General features: G+C 43.1%; 2 protein-coding genes across 4 annotated transcripts; one reads left to right on the top strand and one right to left on the bottom strand.

The window, feature by feature from the left end:
• The first annotated feature begins 12961 nt into the window (after positions 1-12961).
• On the top strand, positions 12962-17948 carry LOC113231421. Of its 3 annotated transcripts, none has more exons than XM_026465740.1 (2): positions 12962-13265; positions 16100-17948. In XM_026465740.1, the coding sequence occupies exons 1-2, from the start codon at positions 13150-13152 to the stop codon at positions 17676-17678; spliced, it is 1695 nt and encodes a 564-aa protein (XP_026321525.1). In that variant the 5' UTR covers positions 12962-13149; the 3' UTR covers positions 17679-17948. The 3 variants fall into 3 exon arrangements, with proteins under 3 accessions (XP_026321525.1, XP_026321533.1, XP_026321541.1); XM_026465748.1 differs by lacking the exon at positions 12962-13265 and adding an exon at positions 15403-15512; XM_026465756.1 differs by lacking the exon at positions 12962-13265 and adding an exon at positions 15564-15789.
• Positions 17949-19518: 1570 nt separating this feature from the next.
• LOC113235364 (N-terminal Xaa-Pro-Lys N-methyltransferase 1-A) lies at positions 19519-22345 on the bottom strand. Its single transcript, XM_026471046.1, has 2 exons — positions 21867-22345; positions 19519-21627 (listed from the first exon to the last, which is right to left on the bottom strand). The coding sequence occupies exons 1-2, from the start codon at positions 22307-22309 to the stop codon at positions 21333-21335; spliced, it is 738 nt and encodes a 245-aa protein (XP_026326831.1). The 5' UTR covers positions 22310-22345; the 3' UTR covers positions 19519-21332.
• Positions 22346-23799: the final 1454 nt, after the last annotated feature.

Raw genomic sequence — 23799 nt, 5'->3', positions numbered from 1 at the left:
AAAATTTGAATATATAAAAAATGTTACATAAATTTATTTTTATTCGGGTTTCAGTGCTCACTGCAATATTCAAGTCAGGACTTGAGTATTGCAGTGAGCACTGAAAATCGTACTCAAGTCCTTGACCTACCCGACCCTAATGGTCGTATTTCCAGTGCTTAAAATCGTACTCAAGTCTGCTCAAGTCAGGATCTGAGTATGATTTCAAGCACTGGAAATACGACCCTAATGGCTGGGACTTGAGTATGATTTCGAGTGCTTTAAACCATTATCAAATCCTAACTTGAGCATTGAGTAGAGTTCTAGAATACGACCCTCAGAGTGGGAAGCAAAAGTTATTTGGGAGTTTTAGAATCTTTACTTCTGATATGACGATGTCACGGGAGGGAGGGTGTTGATTATATCTTCGAATGAAGCGACTCACTAATAATAGTGATCGAATTTCACTTCAAGAAGTTCGTTTGATCATCTATTGTATTTCGTCACTTCATTCTCGATATAATATTTAACCAGGTAGAGTTTTAGAGTATTCAGTTTTGCTTAATTGGCTTAATTGATGACTATATCATATTTTTATTAAAAATATATTATATAGATATGAACATATAACGGTTTTTCTCCTGAGATCACAATCATAACAATGTTTAAATCGTACAATCATATAATAATTTTATAAATAAAGATTATTATTATTATTAATTTAGAATAGTATAATTTGCCGTTTTATTATGTTGTAAGCAAATGGTTCTTGCGAACGTGTGTTCGTCTTCAGTAAGTATTAATCTATTATAAAATCTAGTAAAGGATGTGAGATGTCGGAGTCCAGCTCGCAGCCTTGCGTATGAGCTTTGTCGGCACCTCAGCCGCGCGCGCGGCCGGCGTGGAGGCATACCGCGTGCTATGCGCGCCGAAAACAGCTGTGTCCACACCCGCCGCATCCAACACCTGCCATACACATCGGCGCACGGTCTGACTCGTGGCTACTCTGTGGGGAGCTCTGTGTGTCACCAAGAGCGTTCCCTGACGTCCAGTTGTCTTATTTTGTGTTACTAAAATATAATGTTTGAAAACTGCGACAAGGCAAATACTTGGATCCTCTCTAAAATATGGAAAATTTAATGAGGGCTGTACGCGACCAGGCGCAGACATTTGATTTTTTGAAATCAGGTATTGCAATTTTAATCGGAATATCAGATATTTGTATGTTTTTTATTTTAATCAATGCCAGTTTGTACGCAGTGTGCAGTACAAAGTGCAAGTAAAATAACATGTTTTTTTTTTGGTAAGTTTTTCAAGAGGAAGTTCTGTGTTGGGAAACCACGTTGAAACTAATGCGAACGACTTGGGGATTCCAAGTATTACTATACTTTGGTGCACTGGGTTTCCATCTAAATGCGCCCTTAAGTAATCTTTTTATGAAGGCGTCTAAACCTGTTTCAGGCTATAAAATAGATAAAGCAGACTGTTTATTTCTGTGTATTATTGTTGATTATTGCAAAATTCCCACCAGAGATTTAGGGTCACATTATATTGTATAATAATTGTATTTTAAGAAAGAGAAGCTAAGGTCAAGTAAAGTCATCGCCTCTTGTGGGACTCCGCGGGAGGCGAAAGGCGCGCTGATAACGGCAGAAAGGGTAAGGTTGGTGTGCAGTCGATGAGGCCGCCTGCAATAAGATTTAATAATGATTCGCCCGAGTTAAAATATATCACGTCGGAAACCGACAGGCTTTGCAACAGGAGGAACAATGGCTGGAAATGCCAATATGGAAAACCAAGAGTACCATTTGCTTGGTCATCAATAATTTTGTGTATGCATTTCGATAATAATAAGAATGGTGGGAATGCGTAGAAAAAAAATAGAATTCCGATTAAGTCTAAAGGCATCTACGGCAAATGCATCTAGTTCCTGAAACCGAGAGACAAAAATAACGGATTTGGCATTGGTGCGGGATGCAGAAATCAATTTCGGGTTGTCCGAAACATCTGACAATGGTCTGGAAGGCGCGAGAGGACAACTTCCACTCGGTGTCGGGATTAGTCTTCTTAGATTCTATATCAGCGCGTTGGTAGGTCAATGATCGGCGCGATTATCTTTTGAATTTAAATAATATGCACATATGCATACAAAATTATGTTGCGCTTTTCGCACCATTGCCAAATTGGTTTACTTAAATCGTTAAGGGGGTATTGGATCCCACTCTTGCGATTTATGTAACTGATCGCCGTAGTATTGCGTACTCGCAACAATATAACACAATCAGATTATACTAATATAATATAAGAATAATGCAATTCTTAGTAATTGATATGGTGCTTCTTCTTCGTAAATATTGTCTGTCCACCAACTCAAATCATATCTAAATTATATCTGGAAGATAAACGGTTGTTTCATAGTTACCGTGATGTTTTTGAAGACTTAGAAATTTCTGAATTTCCAGTAACTTTGTAAATTACTGTACCTACGTATTTAGTGGCTGGGCAAGCTAAGATGAGGACACCAATCAATTGAGCATTACAAAATATTTAATATTATTACAAAATTGGCCATTACCGATCGTCTTTAGAATTGTATTAGATAGGTAATTGAGTTTTAACTACGGCGTGTTTCGTTAACACTTATTAATTGCACGTATGTGGAATTTAAATTTAAATAACTTGCAGTTGATTTCTTATCGCAGTTAACTCATGGTTAACCTCAACTTAATTTTATTTTAAATATACTTTTCTTAGAATAATATAATTATTAAAATCGGCTCGAAGTCGATTTCATTATCGCGGTTAACTCACGATTAAGCCTGACGAATAAATTTATTATTTAAAATTAACGTAACTTATTAGCACGTAGGTACTAATATTGTTTAAATTAAAATCGACTCGCAGTCGATTTCATTATCGTGGTTAACTCGCAGTTAACCCCGACGTAATTTTATTTAAAAAAATATTCGCTTATTAGCATATAAGAACTCATATTGTTCAAATTAAAATCGACTCGCAGTCGATATCATTTTATAGTAGGTAGTTAACTCGCAGTTAACCCCGACGTAATTTAATTTAAAAAATATACGTTACTTATTAGCACGTAGATACTAATACTGTTCAAATTAAAATCAACTCGCAGTCGATTTCATTATCGTGTTTAACTCGCGGTTAACTCTGAGGCAGTTTTATTATAAATCATGTAAAATGCACATATTAATATATCTGTTCGCATTTTCGTCCACTCATGTTCGATTTGGTTATCGGGGATAACTCGCAGTTAACCCGATGTTTTATTAAATGTAGGTTAGATTCACATTTGCGATGTATGAAAGCGAACATTTATTATAATTGCGGAAGTAGCAAGTAGTGCTATATGATAAAAATGAATATTTTTATTATTTGTGAGCGTAAGAAAAAAATCTTACCTCGATCAATGTTCGACTCGTCCGATGATATTATGATTCTATAACGCCGACGACGTTTGGCATCTGTAGGTATTTTCCAAGTATTTCAGTTTACTTTTAGAATATTCGATTTTTTCTAAGTTTGTTCGCTTTGACATTTTCACGGAGTTGTGGAGGTGTGCTTATTGCCACGCATGAAAAAGGAATGAGGATAGAAAATGGCGGTTGATGCCTGGTAGGGAGTGTCAACGTCAAAACATTTTTTTTCTCTAAAAACTGTGCGGTGTTGCTTAGCAAGTTAAGGAAACTATCTGGTTAAATAATAGGGGTTAAAGTATGAAATTGCCGATTTGTACTGAAAATCTAAATTGTTTATTTTTTAAATTTTTAACAAATTTATTTAATCAAAATAGTTGCCATTATTATCTATACATTGCTGCCATCTAATGGGAAGGTTATTAATGCCTTTGCGATAGAACTCCGACGATCTAGACTGCACAAACTGTGTGAAAGCATTTTGTACTGCCTCCTGGGAAGAAAACTTCTTGTCACGTAGATAATTGTCCAAATCACGAAAAAAATGGTAGTCCGTTGGAGCAAGGTCTGGTGAATACGGAGGATGACGAATGGTTTCTAACTGCAGTTCCTGAAGGGTCAAAATGGTTTCTCGTGCTGTGTGAGGTCTCGCGTTGTCGTGGAGCAATAATGGTGAAGATCGATTCATGAGTCGGGGCTGTTTTACTGCTAGTTTTGTCAACATGGTCCGGAGTTCGGCACAATAGACATCTGCCGTTATTGCTTGACCAGATCGGAGAAAACTATAGTGAATAACACCATGCTGAGACCACTAAACAGTTACCATTACCTTTTTATTGGTAAGTTTTGCTTTAGGACACTGTTGTGGCACTTGACCTGGGTTCAGCCATTGCATTTTTCTTTTCCGGTTATCATAAAGAATCCACTTTTCATCACATGTTACAATTCGATCCAATATTCCTTCATTTCTGTACCGGTTCAACAAGGCAACACAAGTTTCAACACGCGTTTCTTTCTGCAGATCAGTCAAATCATGAGGCACCCATTTTTCGTATTTTTTTATTTTATTGATTTGACGCAAGTGAGTCAATATTGTGGGTAAGGTAACGTTAAACCATGCCGCTAATTCCTGGGTAGTTTGACTAGGATCGGCTTCCACTATCTCTCTTAATTCATCGTTATTCACCTGTGTGGGCGGTCTTCCTCGTGGCTCGTTCTTTAAGTCGAAATTTCCATCACGAAAGCGTTTAAACCAAAATCGCATGGTGCGTTCATTAGTAGACCCCTCTCCAAACGCAGCATTGATATTGCGGGCTGTTTCTGCCGCGTTAGTTCCGCGTCGGAACTCGTATTCAAAAATCACTCGAATTTTCGCAGTATCCATCTTTCTTGTCTAAATTGAATAACAAAAACAATTGAAAGTCGATATTCAAATGTTTCAAATTTAAAAAAAAAAAAAATCACAGAAACCATTTGAAAAAAGTTTCATTCGAAAACCTCAAACCATGAAGATTCTATGAAAATTCAAAGAACCTATTGCAATAAAACGGCAATTTCATACTTTAACCCCTAATATTATATCGAGAATGAATCGACGAAATATAACAGTGTCCGAACTTAGAGTGTATGACCTAGTGCAGCCTGCATAATTTTTGACAACCCTATAATATACCTTACTTACCAAAATGTAAATCGTCGATATTTTTAATCTCGATACATCAGAAGACGATTTTTTTTTCGAGTATCAATTTCGATATTTTTTTATCACAGCTAACACAATTGCTATATGAATATTTGCAAATAATACCAATTACATAGTTTGTTAAGCGTCGTTTTGAGGGATAATATAAATTGGTATATAGATACAGTATAAATACAAAATCTAAGTAAATAATAATTTGCTGACATTCGGTATTCTTGACCTTCTAGCCTATTTAAATAGGCTAAAAGGTTCAGGCTTAAAAATATGTTTAAAAATTTTAGTTAAAAAGTATCTAGAATCATCATTAACTATTTACCTACACAAAAAATAAAACTGGACAACGGCTCGCCTCTCCTATCGCCTATATAGAGACAACAGTTAACAGAAAGTACCTATAACTTAAACGCTAAGTTTGAGGTTTTATTTTGAATAGTTTCTTTGTATTACAACCGCCTCTGTTTCGCTGCGATGGGACATTCAAGCTCAGAATAGGCGCAAAAACCCCCCCCGTCTTTGCTCACCTTGTCGTGGTGGGGGGGCTCAGTAGCTGCAGGCAATCCAGCCTGTAGTGAAGCTAAGAAGCAAACGGAGGACCCTTCCGCGTGTCCCTCTGATCAGCAGAGGGCACAGCGGAGCGGCCAGGTGGGTACTCAGACCGAGTATCTGCCCGAGGAGCTGAGACAGGTTCGTTGTCGTGAGACACACCCGCCAGATATGGTGAGTACCGGTTCCCCGGGACGGACCTGTCCAACGGAGATAAAGGGCACATATTTGCTCCACTAGCAAAAGGCGAACTCCTTTTGCTTTGCGCGACGCGTCTGTCTTCGGACGGACCTAGGCCTTAGCCAACGTCGGGCAACCCGTAATCCCACATTGAGTGGGGCCGGGGGCTCACCTCACTGAGAGGAGAGCCGCGAGGAAGAAAACCTCTATAAAAATCACCCCAATCCCAAGTTCTGACGCCCGGCGACGGGATGAGTGACTGGAGGGTATCCAGTCTCTAGGGCGTCCTACAGGGGAGTTGAACCCCTTTAAAAAACAAAACTATGGATAAGGCTAGTTTAAAAAATGGTCCCCAGGCGGGTCCCCGAAAGGGGGAATCCCGCCCATCCGCTTCGGCGGGTGGCAGCCCCTCGTACTCTGGGGGGGGCAAAAACTGCCTCGTGAGCCAGCCTACCGCTGACTCCCGTGAACACGACCTGGCGACAACTCTGGACACCGATACTGCTTGTGTATTGAGCGTAGACGAATTGGAGGTGGCAGCGGGAACCCCGAAGGCGCCCGCCAACACCAATGACCCTGGCAAGAACACGTCGGAGCAGGCTGAGCGCCTGCCCACACGAGATGACTTGGGAAGGTTCGCGCGTCCTAGGACACCGACACCGAGTGCGGTTGGAGAGAGCGGCGAAGAGGAGTCCGACTGCTCCTTCATGTCGCTCGCCTCAGCTTCATCTGCGACGTCGGCTCGCGGCCGTACCAGAAAGCGGGCTAAGCCGCCTTCAGCGGAGACACCGGCCCCAAAGAGAAGGCAACAGAAAGGCTCAGGCGACGAGGAAGCGGTCTTGGATCCGTCTGTCGCTCCACGGCATACGCGGTCCAAATTATCGCTTCCTAGCAAGTACGATCTACTGAAGGAGATGGAGGCGCTTCCGACGACCGAGGTCGGTTTGCGCATCAAGCAACACCTCGACACGGTCGAGAAGGTGGCGGACACTTCAGGCCACCTCAAGGGCCCATACGTCCGAACTCTCAGGGTGGCGGCGAGGACCGTTCAAGCGGCTGGCGAGGAGCTAGCCCGACGGTCCTGCCTCGGAACCAACGTGGAGAGACTGGAGAGAGAGAATGCAGAGCTGCGTTCTCAGCTCTCCAGTCTCTCAGCTATGGTAGAGTCCCTGAGGGAAGAGCTTCGCTCCCTCCACCAGGGGGCCGACCCTCAGACCCCAGGACCCTCACCGACACACGGCTGCGGGCCCGCGACTGTCTCAATGCCGGCACCGAGTCGGAGACCGGCGACAACATTGGCGGCGGCTTCAAATTGCGGACCCGCGACGTTGGCTCTGGCGACAAAGCCGAGCCGTAAACCCGCGGCGACCTCGGCTGCGTCACAGATCCGCGGACCGCAGGTGTCGAAGGCCGCAAAGCCGCCTCAGACGCAACTGGTCGGAAGTGACTGGGAGAGGCGTCTATTTAAGAGCATTGAGGCTCTTGGATTGCCGCCGCAGCCGCCACGACAAAAAAAGACGGCTACGCCTCCGAGGCCTCCGACTACTGCCGCCATAACGGTGACGGTGCCAGATGGCTCATCACTGAGCTATGCCGCAGTCATGGCCGCCGCTAAAGAGCGGGTCAAGTTGACTGACTGCGGCATACAGGCGCCGGGAGTGCGCATTAAGCGTGCACAGACCGGGGGCATAATAATAGAGGTTCCCGGTCCAGACAGCACTTCCAAGGCCGTGGCCTTAGAAGAAAAGATGAGGCAGGCTCTCTCGGACTTGACCGTGCATATTGCGCGTCCAGTCAAGTCCGGAGAGATTAGGGTGACGGGCCTCGATGAGGCCGTTACCCCGGAGCAGATTGCCGCAGCGGTCGCGGGCACCGGAGGCTGCGCAGTGAGCGACGTACGAGCAGGAGAGCCCCGTCGCTCACGCAGCGGTATGTTCTCCGCATGGGTCCGTTGCCCCCTCACGGCGGTGCGCAAGCTGCACGCAGCGAAACGCATCGCCGTGTCAAATTGGATCTCCGCAAAAGTGGAGGTCCTGGAGGTCCGCCCCATGCGGTGTTACCGCTGCCTGGAGCCGGGGCACGTCGGAAGACAGTGCCCGTCAGAAAATGACAGAAGCGACTGTTGCTTCACATGTGGCCAGAAAGGCCACAAGGCGAAGGAGTGCACTGCGATCTCTCCCAAGTGCCCGGTCTGTGCGGACCTTGGCAGGCCTGCCAATCATAGACTGGGCACTAAGCAGTGCTCTCCCCCGAAAGGGAAGAGGAGGAGAAAGAAGAGCTCTCCCCAAACCCCCGGCGACGGGCCATCACAGCCACAGGTGGCTGCGTCGACTCAACAGAGCACGAGCTCTGCTCCAGCGGAGGTCATGGAGACGTAACATTCGCTCAGATGTGCGTTCTCCAATGCAACCTGAACCACACGCGAGGGGCGCAGAGCCTCCTTCTGCAGACCCTCGGTGAGCTTCGAGTTGCCCTGGCCGTGGTGACGGAGCCATATCGAGTACCGGACCATCCTAAATGGTTCGGTGACTCCGCGGGCTCCGTCGCCATCCACTGGAGAGGCGGAGAGGAGGACCCACACTGCATCCTGCTCGAACAAGGGCAGGGTTTTGTCGCAGTGGAATGGGGTCCTCTCGCCGTCGTGGGCTGCTATGTCTCCCCCAACGTGTCCCTCGCCGCTTACGAGGGATACCTGGACGGGGTGGCAAACTGCGTTCGCAGATGTCATCCTCGTCCCGTCATTGTCCTGGGCGACTTCAACGCTCGCTCTAGAGCATGGGGCGACGTCCGGGATAGTGTCCGAGGGGAGATAATGCTAGAGTGGGCGGCGGGATTAGACCTCCAACTCTTGAATCGGGGGTCAGTCAGTACCTGCGTGCGGTGGCAGGGGGAGTCGCTCATCGATCTATCGTGGGCAACTCCTTCAGCGGCGCGCATGGTGTCTGCCTGGCGGGTGGCAGAAGAGGTGGTCACGCTATCTGACCACCACCACATCGTATTCGACGTGGTATTCCGCCGTCCCGTCAGTTCCCGTCGCCAACACGGCGGCCCACCGCGACGATGGTCCCTCAAGCGGCTCGACAGAGATCTGCTCGAGGCCGCAGCCATCGTCGCGTCTTGGTCGGAAGATTCCGACGTTGAGATCTCGCCCGATCCGGAAAGGGAAGCGATGCGGCTCGGGGACATGATGACGTCCATCTGTGATGTCTCGATGCCCCGAGTTGCACGCACCGAGCAGCGGGCCCAGCACTGGTGGTCGGAGGAGTTAGCGCAGCTGACTTTGGTCTGTCTGCGCGCCCGACGCCAGTGGAAAAGGGCCCGTAGAAGGCGGCGAGCCACCGTCGACGAGAGAGAGGGAGCCTATACGGAGTACCGGGACGCTGCGAGGGCGCTAAGCCTCGCAGTAAAAGATGCCAGGGCTCGATCCTGGGGCGAGCTCCTCGAGGGACTGCAGAGGGATCCATGGGGGCGGCCATACAAAATGGTTATGGACAAGCTCCGGCCCTGGGTCCCTCCGTTGACGACAAGCCTCGACCCTGCGTTCGTGGAGAGGGTGGTGGTCACCCTCTTCCCTAGAGTCGAGAGCAGTCCCGCCCCGGGATCGTCGGGACAAGTGTCGGTGACGGATGAGGACACTTGGTCTGACGATCTCGGCATAACAGACGAGGAGCTGGATCGAGCCGTGAGGCGTCTCGGTGCTCGGAACACTGCGCCTGGCCCGGATGGTGTCCCGGGGAGGGCGTGGGTGTTGGCTCTCCACGCCGGACTGGGGAACCACATGAGACGGCTGTTCACCAGCTGTCTCCGGAGCGGTGTGTTCCCGCCCGGCTGGAAGTCGGCGAGGATGGTCCTTATAAAGAAGGAAGGTCGACCCGCAGACTCTCCCTCTGCATACCGACCCATATGCCTGCTGGACGAGGCCGGCAAGTTGTTTGAAAGAACACTTGCCGAGCGGCTCAGCGGGCATCTGTCGCGAGTAGGGCCTGACCTGTCGGAAGACCAGTACGGCTTCCGGCAGGCGCGGTCGACAGTGGACGCGATCCTTCACGTTCGTACACTGTCGACGCAGGTACTGTCCCGGGGCGGAGTGGCGTTGGCGGTAAGCCTAGATATCATCAACGCCTTCAACTCCTTGCCCTGGTTGACCGTTAAGGAGGCGCTCGAGTATCATCGAGTGCCTCCGTACCTGAAGCGAGTTGTCAGGTCCTACCTATGCGACAGGTACATTACGTACCCGGGTCGGGACGGCGCAAGCCATCGCAGAGAGGTCGTGTGTGGGGTTCCGCAGGGGTCTGTCCTTGGACCACTCCTTTGGAACCTAGCATACGATGCTGTCTTGAGGGTCGCACTCCCCCCGGGCGTGCATCTGGTGTGTTATGCTGATGACACCCTGGTGCTCGCCGGAGGGGAGGACTTCGAGAGGACCATCCGGCTCGCTGAGCTCGGGGTTTCTCGCGTCGTCGAAAAAATCAAGGAGCTGGGTTTGCGAGTAGCGCCTCAGAAAACTGAGGCGCTGTGGTTCCACAAACTCCCGCGAGGGAGGGAACCGCCCAGCTTCTCGATTCGCGTTGGTGACGTCGACGTCCAGGTGGGGCAGTACTTAAAATACTTGGGCCTCATCTTGGACGGTCGCTGGGATTTCGAGGAGCACTTCCGGCGCCTGGTACCCCGGATTGATAGGGTGGCGGGTGCATTGCACCGGTTGCTGCCCAACCTGGGGGGCCCTTCGGAGGGAGTTCGCCGTTTATACGGTGGGGTGGTGCGATCCGTGGCCCTGTATGGGGCACCCGTCTGGTCACACCGACTGACGGGCGTCCGGCGTTGCAGAGCCATGCTCAATGGCGTGCAGCGCCGCATGGCCATAAGGATCGCACGAGGATACCGCACCGTATCCTTTGACGCGGCGACTGTCCTGGCGCGGTTTCCCCCGCTGGACATTCTGGCGGAGATGGACGCGCGTATTTACACGCGCCTCCGCCAGGCGGAAGAAGCTGCGCCGCCGGAAGTGCGGCGGCAGGAGCGCCGACGGGCGTTCGAGAAGTGGCGCGAGAGGCTGGAACAGCCGTGGATCTCGCGCCAGCGCGCCGTCGGCGCGATCCTGCCCAACCTCGAAGTCTGGTTGAGCCAGCGAAAGTGCGTCACCACGTTCCGACTGACACAGATACTCACCGGGCACGGATGCTTCGGTGAGTATCTGAATCGGATCGGACGCGAGTCGACGACGCAGTGCCACCACTGTGGGAGGGACCAGGATTCCGCCCAGCACACGCTGGAGGAGTGCCCCGCATGAGCCTCCGAGCGGAACATCCTGGTTGCCCGGATCGGGCGAGATCTCTCTCCGCCAGGCATAGTAGCGGCTATGTTGGCGGATCAAGAGTCCCATGAGGCAGTGGTCTCCTTCTGTGAAGCGGTGATGCTTCAGAAGGAGGTCGCCGAGCGTGATCGGGAGAGGGCCGATCCCGCTCGGCGGCGGCGTACCTTCGCGGCTGCGGGCGATCGGAGCGGGGGCTCCGTTCGCCAGTAAGTTAGGCAGCCGCGAGGAGGACGACGGGGCGGTGTGGCCCGCTTCGTCGTGAGGAGAGGAGGGGGAGGACGTAGCTCCTCCAAGGTGCTGGGGGGGTTCCGGTGCGCAAAGTCGATCCCGGATCCTTCCCACTAGAGCACCCGAGAAGGCCACCGTGGGGTTTTAGCCGGTAGAAGTCCGGCATAACTTCCCGCTGCCCCCGCGGCGGAGAGGTATCCTAGGAGGATTTCCCCACGCAAAAAAAAAAAAAAAAAAAAAAAAAGGCGCAAAAAACTCAGTTGAGTACAGAAAATGCAAATGAATATCGCCTCATCACCATCTGCAGATGGATTGTAGAAGCCGTTAAAGGACGTTTTAAGTGGGATTTTAAACTATTTATAAACCAAATTTTCAACATCGGGGTTCCTTATATATTGACCGATTTTAAAATTGCAACACTGATAAACCGCTTCCAGAAACCATACGCTCACAGCATATGCGTAAATGATTTTTTTTCTATAATTGAACAAACCATACATAGAGCAAATCTTTTGGCTGATTATGTCGCTGAAAATATTTAAATAGACAGAACAACTTCAGAAGATTGTTGGCGGACAGGCCAAAACAGCACAAGCGAGCTCATTAAAGAGACTGGAGACGTGATGTACGTGATGGAGATTTACCGGGACCTTCAAAATTTACACATAAATAGTGAAGACAATGTTCTTATAAGGTGCAGAATCCAGTCGAGACATGTCCTAAGAAAGACGTATTACACATATGTGATGTATGATCCATACGGTTAGGGCAGAAGAGCAATTAAATAGTACCTATTATTGCTCATGATTTCATGGCAAAAGATCATGGTAGAATAATTCTGGGCAGCCGTGCACACGTCGTGAGCGTCGTGTGCTATCTGGGTTGCGCTAGACATGAAGAAGTGTTTAGTCACCCTGCGCACGGACTAGATTATTTAGATATGGAAAATGTATAAAAACTGATAAGTACCTTACTTAAATCCATTGTTTGTTATTTCTTCACCGCGTAGTTGATTTTAATATAATAATAATAAAAATAATTTGTCTGACTAAAACATATTAGAATGTCGACAGTTTAGCCACTGATTTTAAATATTACACAGAACCTTTACTAAAATAAAACTTGAATAAAATAAAATAAAACTATTATTCCTGATTATAAAAACATAGCAATTTTGACATGTTAGCCACAGATATAAAATAAAAAAATTATACAGATTTTTTTACTCATTACAATTAACAACAAATTATATACATATATATATATATGACATACTTTTTTCTTGTGTTGACATTGACTGTTGATCACTTTTTGGATCACGTTTGACCATTCTTCTTTATAAGTATACATAGGGTAGAAAATGGGGGGACAACAGTTCGGAAAATTTATCGTTCTCTTATTGTGAGTGCAACACTCTCCATCGCGACTCTCGTCCATAGCGACTGCCACAGTGAGCCTGTAATAATAGGCGACGTCTAAAGCCGCCATACCAACTTCCACGGAGTGAGAAAACCGAACACAAAAACGAAAACTAACCTATTGAACAGAATCACAGAAACTTTAAAACGCACTTGCCTTCCTAACCGGATCGTGTACGGAGTGCCGGACGAGGATCTAGTTGGTTTGTCTGAGGGAACTGGATGCGGCTATAGTGACGGGATTGTAGCTAGGGACAGTCGAGTCAGTGGCCTGCTGTGCCACTGGCTCGACGCTCGTGGGGGTCGGAAGCCATCGGCGATGTGCGCAGATATCACACGGCGATGCTGACGGTGACTGTCTTTCAGCCGATGTCTGAACGAAATTATCGTGTCCCTCCTGTCGGGGACGCGGTGAGGTCCAGGTTGCAGCGATCTTCGAGACGTGTCGTCCCGAAGAAGTACGTAAGTGGCCGTCGCCAAATCTTTAAGTATAAAAGACGAAGGCTTGGTGGGGTGAGATGCAGGAACCGGGCAAATTGCACCTTATCGCACGTCAAATGGGTTATTAAATCAGATGCCTCTGCGGGGCTGAATAGGAGGTTAAGAGGAGCAATAATGAATTCGCCAGGAAGGCGGATCTCACCGAAAACAAGTTCCGCCGATGATGCTTTGTGTCCTCCTTATAAGCCGTCCGCATGCCGAGTAGTACCTGAGGCAACGCTCTCGTCCACGGTCAGCGTGGCACATGAGCACTGTCTTGAGCTGAGGATAAGGATCCACCATGCCATTGGCGCAAGGATGGTAACTGGTGGTGTGGATCCTCCGAAAAAATCCATGAGTCGCCGAAATAGCGCCGACTGAAATTGACGCCCCTGATCGGTGGTGACGATGCTAGGAACACCGAAACGGGCCATCCAACCTGACACCAATTTGTTGGAAACTTCTGCTCGAGCCATCTAGCGACGCGCGGCGTACACCAACGACCCCGCTCCAATCCTTGAATTCTTATTCACTCGCTATACGATCGTCCGTTAGACATTGCATGCATTCATTTTTTTGTAATTATTTTCAAAGTTCGAAAATAAACCGACCTCAAAAGTTATTCATCACCTAGTTTACCACCGTTAGAGGTGAAATATTTTCTTCAAATTTAAATGGGACGACTTTTGAGGTACCCTCTTTCCAACAAAAAAAGAATCATCAATATCGGTTCACAAATGGCGGAGTTATCGCGTAACATATATACAAAAAAAACATACCGACCTCCTCCATAATGTCAACCAATTTTTTGCATGCCTATCTTATGTTTGGCGAAACATGTTTGTACCTATTTATTTATTATTTGCACTATATTACTTTGTTATCTTGACCACCATGTTTGTAGCATATGAATTATTTGATTTGATAGCACGTGGCGTTTCACAAAGCGCCGCAAATTTGCCGCCGGAATAAAATGGCCGCTAGTAGCGCTGCATTATTATAACAACAAAAATGGCGTCGCGAACATCAACTGTATCTCAAAACAAAGAGCATACAATATTAGTTTTAAGAGTGGAAAAAGTAAAAATATGCGTGAAAATAGTGAATATAAAAACAAATTATTTCTCTTCTCATAATTAATCTTGCCAAAAAAAGCTCCGAAAAGTAAATTAAAAATGAAGTTATTCAAAATAATGAACATTAGGTACTGTTACTAAGCTACGAAAACTTGTGCAAATAAAAATACGAAAATAACCGAACTGGACTTTGGAACTTTCAGTATTTCACTGAAAGTTCCAAATCTTGCTGACGTAATACTAACTCTACCAATGTGGTCTGTGAACTCTACTAGTCTAGTATTCATGTTAAGAAACAACTATGGAAAAAAAATATTTCAAATCTGTTTTGCTTATATGGATATGCCTATACGAAATGTGCGCGCCGCCAATCGAACCAAACTATTCTAATGAATGAAACTATTTTTCCGGATTTACGGTGGTTCAGTCAACCGTGACCATGGGACCTGTAAAGGGCCCGAAACGTCGGTTTGTTTGAAAAACAAATATACGCGATTTAAATCCGGAAAAATAGCTTCATTTCCTATGTGTAACAATCGCGAAAACCTAAGAACTCGATATACTCTAATGAATTTGTAAAAATAATTCATATATTATAAAAAATAATACATATATATGCTATGCAGATAACTGTTGTAATAAAAAACAACTTTAGTATGTTAGGTATCTATATTACAATGAATAATTAATTATACTTATACCTGGGTATCAGCTCCCCAACATTAGTAATGAATTCAAATAATAGGTATATTATTAAAAACCAACATTCTGTCTTAATACAAATGACTAAGTACCTAACTTGTAGGTATTATAAACAATTTACAAATTGCTTGTAATATGTACCTACAATAATTGTGATCTACAATAAATAAATAAATAAATATTACACAATATCACATACGTTGCTCTGATTCCAGAGCAAGTACCTAATTAAAGCACTTGTGTTATGGAATACGGAAACACGGTACGGAAATACGGTACCACAAACACCCACACTTGAGACAGTATAGAAAAGTTGATTTTCTACATTGACGCGGCCGGCGATCAAACCTGGGACCTCAGAGATGGTGACACAATGACAACCGGCGGCGGCGTGCAAGCCACTCGATCACGGAGCGGAGGTCCAATTCATTGCATAGAAAATTACAGGTACCAACGACGTGACACCACTCAAACTTTGAATATAACTAGTGATGGTTATTGATCGTTTAATTCCCAACGTTCTTTGCATCATCTTTTCATTTCACATTTCTAAGACTAGCAGTACTTACTCTGTGGTTATGACCGGTGCGGTAAGCTGTGACGTCTTGGACGAGTATCTAAAAATACCAACTCTCATCTAATCTTAGTTATGTTATGTTGTGCGATTTAGTCCTCTTTTCTCCGCTTCCCGTCGAATAATATCAGAACGTAAATCATTCAATTGGTAAGTCTAGACATACGTTTAAACTCAATTTCATTGTCAACTTCCTGCAAAGATCGATGTAATGTAATCCTCCAGACGATTTGCTTGATATCTTTAATGCATGAGTTGTGTAGATAAATACAGTAGCGGTCTTAAATTCCTAAACATTATGCCACACAACTCTGTAAATATAAAATAAACGCTAATGTAAACCATAAGGTGTATCAAGATTAAAACCATTGAGGTAATGATTAAAAGAAACAGAAAGTATGACTTGAAAAACAAAAGATATTCATATATTTGTCGAAAGTCTAATTCCTGTTATTTATAGATTCATCATGTCGCGTCATAAGCAGCCAAAGAAGCTAGAACATTTAGCACTAAATAGCCTCGGAGACTGGGTTGCGAAAAAAGCTGAAATGAACATGGAACCTGTAGCTGATATGGCTCAACGTGATATCTCCGGAGCACATATTATTCTTGCGAAGATAGTGGATAGCACACGTACGTTTCTCGAATACAATGTTCCGTGGATGCTTCACGACTTACTGGCTGATCAAGTGATTCGCGCTCTAACTGAGCTTTTAGATAAAATCAAAAAGTCTCTAGGCTTTCGAGGGTCTATGGGTAAATTTGTAAGTCAAATGAACGTGGCTGTTAAAATGGCTGAAGTACTTTTTACAAAAAACTTAACATATGTATCAATGGACGAAATACCTAAAATGTTACGATCGGTGTATTATATAAACATGCATAAACTTACTGGCTTGGTTTATTTAAATCTGGGATCATTGTCTGGGGGTTGGAAAACTGCGGATATGGAGGAATCTGTAGTGCAAGCTTTACAAACTCTCCATTGTCTCAAGTATCTCGTTATAAACTACGACTGTACGGACAACATCCTAAAATGTATAGTACAAAATTGTCCTAAACTCGAAAAACTGGATATTTCTAGTTCCAAGTGTATAACGAATGACAGCGTAAATATAATGCTCAAGTTAATGCATTTAAGAAGTGTACAATTGTACAGGACTTTTGTGACGTTGGAAGGATTTACAAAACTATTAATAAATTGCAAAACTTTAGAAGATCTAGGCCGTTGCGATGAGATTGGCAAAATTCTAGAATATATTGATTTAACTAATTCGGACGCAAGGCCTTTAAATTTAAAGGTGTATGTAAGTCGATACGCTACACTTCATCAATTACAATTATCTGTAGAAATGTGCCCTTTCATACGAAGTATGACAGTATTCCACAATACGTTGCAAAATGATTTGATGGTCTTGATTGGACTACGAGACTTGCGAGAGCTGAAATTGCTATCGTGCGATTTTTACGCAGACCAAGTAAAGCAAGTCTTGCAGGTGAAAGGTTGTAATCTTGCTCACTTGCACCTCGAACATGTTGATCAAATTGACCTAAATGCTCTCATGTATATTAGTCAAATGTGCCCTTTACTTGAAAGCATGACCTTTTATAACTGTACTCTCATTCAACATACGTCCCTTTACACGAAAAAGTTAGAGATTTCACCGTATAGAAACTTAAAAAAGCTAACAATTGTGGCGAAATGCACAGAAGAACAGTTGATGTTTCTACTGAGCAATTGTTTGAATGTTGAATTTATTCAGATCGGCACTGCAGTGCAAATGACCGACGATTTTGTTATTAAGTTGTTAAATAAAAATCCACTTATACATTTGAGGGAATTGCGAATTATGCAGTCAGATTTTATGACCATGACCTCTGTTAAGAGCATTGTAGAAAGTTGTATGTGTCTTGAAGTGTTAGTGGAGCTGGAAAGTTGGACATTATTGACTGAAAACGATCGGGAGTACATTCGAGATTACATACGAGTTAATAATCTAAATATCAACACGGCACCTATTCGAAGATATGATGTCTGATGTTACGCTTCGATAGCGTCTTCGTTTTGTTCGGCTTCGCATGTTGACTAACGAAAACAAGTACATAATGAGGCATTAATTATTTGACACTGGTGAGGTCAGCACGGATCGATACCGTGGGCACTGTACAAGTGTGTGATGACGTAAATAATTCATGTGGGATTTGAATGCTCTAGACTTCATGGTCTATATGCTATTTAACACTACAATATAATAATAATATAAAAATAATAGCACAATAATGTAAAAACAAAGAAAACCGGGTCAAATCCTGATTTCGTGACTACTTAAATTTTATTCTGAAATGCATAGAAGTCCTAATTTGGAGTTGACTGAGGCATTACAGCTATGAAGTGTGGAACGTAATAGCTTGTTACCTGTAATATATACGAGTACATAAGTTAGGTGCGATGTTTAGCAAGTCGAACCACACCTATAATAATAATAATGAGCATTATATTAAGCATTGTTTGCGTTACTCTTTGTTGTCTAGGTACTTTTTTCACATATGTACACACAGGGTTAGTTGAAAAAGACTAACATTTTCCCAGATCTGTATTATAATTATCATAAACCACAACTTATGTTCCATGACATTTTAATAATACAATAAGTATATTTGCAAAAAGAAAATAAAAGTTTTTGTTGCACTATCTGCCACTTTTTATTAGATCTCTATTTGGTAGTGGTACTTTAGCTACGCTTCCCGCGTACGTGTGCTGTTGCTATGCTGTCATTCATAAAAATAATTTTGGTGGTGAGTGCTTTCTTTTCCCAACGCGCTGAGTTACTCCGTTTAGAGCGATCTATTTCAATATTGTTATTTTTGTACGAAAGTAAAATCTGATGTAAAACCATACCAAAAGTCTTGGAACAAGAGTTGTTGTTTTTATAATGGTAGGGCGCGTCCCCATTATGTCGCGATGACAGATAGTCGTGTAGTTTAAAGTGTCGTGGCTTGTATATTTAAATGAAGTTGTTCACCTATAGTACAGCATGATTAACTGTCGTTCACGACTTTTTTGACGTTACGACGGTAGACTGTCGAGACAATGGGAAGAGCTAGAACGACAGTCACGATAAAAATGTGACGACAGACAATCGCAGCTACTATTGTCGTCATGTTTTATTTATCGTTGTCTGCACGTGCACCGTCAAATAGTCGTCACGATCTAGTTGGAACAGCTAGACACTACAGTCGTTGAACGGTAAAATAAACGTCCACAACAGATAGTCGTGATATGGGAACAGGCTAGACGCGACAGTCGACCAACGATAAATAAAACGTTACGACATAATGGGAACACGCCCTATGCAGTGTAGTCCTGCGAAGTTGTTAGTATTTTACAAATAACCCCGTATATAAAATTTTTTTTTATTATTTTTACCGATGTCTTGTACAAGCTATGGTAAGTCCATAAAGTTGTTATATAATAAAATGTTTGAATAATAATTTTTTGTTTTTTTGAGATATAGGGTCCAATAATTTTTTCTGGGTGGAAAAATATGTATCCTCTAATTTTTTGATTGATTTTATTTCAATATCATTTTGATTGATTCAACGATTTTGTATATTCAGATTTGTTTTATCATTGAAAATAATAGGTCTGAAAAGTTATTTTTGCATTGAATAATTCAATTGGTTAATTTTAATTGTAGAACTATACTTAACGCCAACAGTATGTTCTAAGGAAATAATATTTACAATGAACGAGAAGTTATTTTAAAAATATCAAAGGGTGTGGCATAGATTTTAAAACAGTAGGCTTTATTTGACAATTTTATTGTCATACATATCACACAATAGTATAATCATAGAAACTTCTTAAGACTAGGACCATAAATAAGACTTAAAAATTTATATAGCATTTAAGTTCAGATAAATTACTTAATACTTTTTTAACAGGACCTTCTGTATGAATCCCTATTTATTCCACTTTAGAACTTATGTGAAGTTAGTCATAATAAGGGATAATAATATACTTATGTAGGTTATTAGCACACCAGTCGGTTCTCAAAACAGTTTTCTGTCTATTTGACAATTGATTGCAATTCTTAGTATTCAGTAAGTCTGCTTATGCTTTTTTGATGGTGTTATCGGCTTTACATTTGCAATATTTGGATGTACAGTGGTTATTAAAGCATATAACATCTTTCACATCTTGTAGTTGGTGTCCCACAGTTGTAGCGCACAGATACAATGAGAAGGGACTATGTAGTCCTTGTTACGTAACAAGCCATCAAATATAAATATCAATTTAATAACACTCTGTCAGGATTGGAGTTTATACAAGCAATATCCGTTTAACCGCAGTATTCTGGTAGGTTTACAATTTGCAACCACACAAACATTGTACATGCATCACTTATATTAAACACAGCAAGGGGAATCAAGGCGTTTTTCCACTGTGTGTGCAACCCGACTTCCTGTCATGGATAATCCTACAATAGCCTTAGCACGGGAGACATAAGCCGCTGCACAAACTCTGGGTCGAAACTGAGGGTTTGGGCCAAGTAGTTTGGGCTAGCCATCCATTCATGACACGAATCTCGTGAAGCAGTTGTTCATAGCCTTTTAGATTGTATGATGAGGGCTACTATTTTCAAACCATGTCATTTAAATTTTGAACTAATTGATCATCAATCAATATTTAAGTGACCTAATTATCAATCTAAGCAGATAATTTTCTTGTTCGAGCTATATTTTTAAATTACAAATGGTCATAAAATGTCACAGTACATATAGTCAATCAGTATTCATGGATGAGTAACAATGCTATTAACAACTTTCATGATAATGTTCCCTTTTTCATGTCCCTGTTGCAGGTCTCTAGGTAAAAATGTTAAAAAATTATCACACTTCTTTCCCATTATGGCAGATACCATGAACTCCAACCTCTTTCACCTCCTCCACTTGTATCAGGCTACTCATACAACACCACTTTTATTCTTGGGACTTTTAACATACACATACCCAATGTGATTGAGACATGTATGTTGAGGTTTACTTCTAATTTGGGCCAAGTTACTACTAACATCCATCTTTTCGCAGTTACAGCGTTCGCTTTTCTATCCTGGCCACTGCTTCATCTTTCACACCACAATACTCTCTTAGTACGTCAGTTAGTACAGTATTCTATCTTTAAGAGTTTAACTGCGCAAAGCTCTCATTTTAACAGTTTTAACTCCACTTTCATGACTTTTCCGCCACATCTAACATTCACTACCATACATCAGCATTGGGACAATGAACAGTTACACCAACCAAGATACAAAAATGTATAAAATCCTGTTAAGTTAATGGCATTGTATAGGTCAAATTGACCAACTGATGTGGGTGAAAGTTCTTTGCATCTCCTTACCCAATGCTGTCCCTCACTGGGCATATGAGGTTCCATGCTGGAAAGGCACAGGACACAACCAGAGGACACAGATTGTAGAAGTCGGGAAGATCTTTCAGTTCTTTAATGCTATTGAACTGTAATGGTCTTGGCTTTGAACTGTAATGGTTGCAGTGATGAGGGCCTATGCAGCCCTGAATGAAATCGCCCTAATAATAATAATAATATTGACTAAGTGTTAACATGCTCAGGTAAACATGGTATTTTTCTGTTTGTAATTATGACCCGTGGCCATAAAATAAAAAAGTACATGTCAGGCTACATTATGATCATGATTACTAACTGGATGATCAGTGTCCACATTGTGGTTTTTATTCACTTCTCTTGCTTCACTAGGAACAAGAGCAAACATATACACTGGATAAATACCATTAGGAAAATTGGTTTGTTTACATTGCTTCATTCTCTTCAATTTAGCTGCTTTAAATATGTTCAGAAATTGTTTAAGAGATCTTGTAACTGATGAATCAATGGTGTCCATCTCCGACTGTCCAGATGATGTTACATTTTCTTTGACTACAATGACGCCTCTTTCTGTTAAAGCATTTCTGGAAAATTGCATAAATTTTGTCTTAAATATTTTAATTGTACATTGTGATTAAATCTTTCATAATGTTGTTGATGCAATAGCATTGCATGCTGAACCAAAATAATATGATAAAGTTCAATGTGCTCCAATAAAAGTGTGAAAATAATATAGAAATGTCTTAAATAGTTTTTAAATTATAATCTCGGTCTAATACTATTCTATGTAGTGTGGTTATAAATGTTATAAGGAAGTACTTACCTGCATCTAACTAGATATGATATTAAATCGTCATCAGTCAAATATCCAAGTACCCATTGGTTCCAGAACACATCGTATTTTTTGTCTGGGTCAAATTCTTGCAAACTAACGTTGTATAACCGGCCGATTTTCTTTTTGTCTTCACCTACGAAATCCGATACAGTGCTTAGAAATTTTTCATCTGGTTCAATAATATCTACTTGCTGGAAGTTTGGTATTAGTAAAAACTTGGTTATTCGACCTATACCAGCTCCGCAGTCAATCGCATCATGCGCTTCAGGCCGATTTTCCAAAGCAAATAGAGACTTCAGGAACAATTTGGAACCTTCTATGTCCATATCAGAAATGAAACCAAATCCACCAAGTACGCCGTCAACAGTGGCTGGGATGTCTGCCCAGTAGGCTAGAGCTTTTTTATAGTCAATTTTATTTTCATTATCCATGTTCTTCTACTTAATTACAATAAGTTTTATCCCGGCTAAACCACAACCTCCTCCCACGGTTAACCTGTCAATGTCAAATGAATGCCGGTGGTTTTTTTTTAAACTGAATGGCACTAGAATACTTTGCCAACGTCAAAGGTTAGGAAACAAAGAATACTTCTATTAGGAAACGAACGGAGGAAAACCAAAAAGGAAGTAGAGCTAAGTTTGGAAGGAGTTAATTTAAATAAGATATATTATTTATTATTTTTTTATATATATTCACGCCCTTAGATTCCCATTGTGGTAGGCAGAGACTATGGATCGCCACTAGCACGATCCTTACAAACCTGTCTTGCTTTACTTACATTCATCAATTTTTTCATAGATGTCATAATCTTCTCACTACGCACTCCAGCCTTTAGCCAGAGAATATTCTTTGTGGCCGTCCTCTTCCAATGACTTCTACGTTCATCACTATCATCATACCAGCTGGAAGACGTTCACTGTTGAACATAGGCCTCTCCCAAAGATTTCCAGATCAGCCGATCGGACGCGACGTGCATCCATCAGTTACCCGCCGCCCTTACAAGGTCATCCGTCCATCTAGTAGGGGGTCGTCCCACTGAACGCCTCCCGGTTCGTCCTACCTCGTTCGTTCGTTCCTTCTACGTTAACTCAGTATATTTCTTTCGTTAATCTACATTCATTCATCCGCTCCATATGCCCAAACCACCTTAGCGTACCCTTTTCTATTTTTGTCACTACCTCCTCTTTTAAACCACATTATTCACGGATCACAGCATTCTTCACTCTGTCACACAGCCGCACACCACATATACTTCTGAGGGATCTCATTTCAACTGTATTCACTCTACTCTCATGCTTCTTCTGCCACACCCAACACACACACTCATACATCGTTGGAACCAACACAACATTACGTACCGCCATTCGTGCTTTCTCAACGCACCGTTCACCGTTCACCGCATTTCCCTTTTTTACTCTTCTTACAATGTCTTTCTCACATTTACCATCCCTTGTAATCATACATCCCACGTACATAAATTCTTTTACTTGTTCAAATATCTTTCCACCGATTTCAATTACGCATTCTGACATACTATCATTTCTTTCAAAAACCACAACTTTAGTTTTATCCGTAGATTTAGTACCCAATTTTATCACATTCATTCTCATTCCTTTCATTTGGAACGATTCATACGTTAAATCCATCATCTCCTGCAATTCTTTAACAGACGATGCAAGTAGTACTTTATTATCGGCGTATAAAAGGAATTTAATGATGGATTTACCCACTCTTAACTCTCTATCACTCTCACGCAACGCTGTCAAACAGATTGAAGACCCACAGCGACCCCGAGAGATGCCGAATCAGTTAGTATATGCCTCGTTCGTATGTATCCTAAGACATACAGGATACAAAAAAAAAATTATAATTTAAAATATATACATAAATTACACGAAATCGTACTCACGTACACAAGCAA

This window comes from Hyposmocoma kahamanoa, unplaced genomic scaffold (genome assembly GCF_003589595.1).
Source record: "Hyposmocoma kahamanoa isolate Upper Pololo Valley unplaced genomic scaffold, ASM358959v1 102, whole genome shotgun sequence".
Lineage (NCBI taxonomy): Eukaryota > Metazoa > Arthropoda > Insecta > Lepidoptera > Cosmopterigidae > Hyposmocoma > Hyposmocoma kahamanoa.
This window is presented reverse-complemented; position numbering and strand designations above follow the sequence as displayed.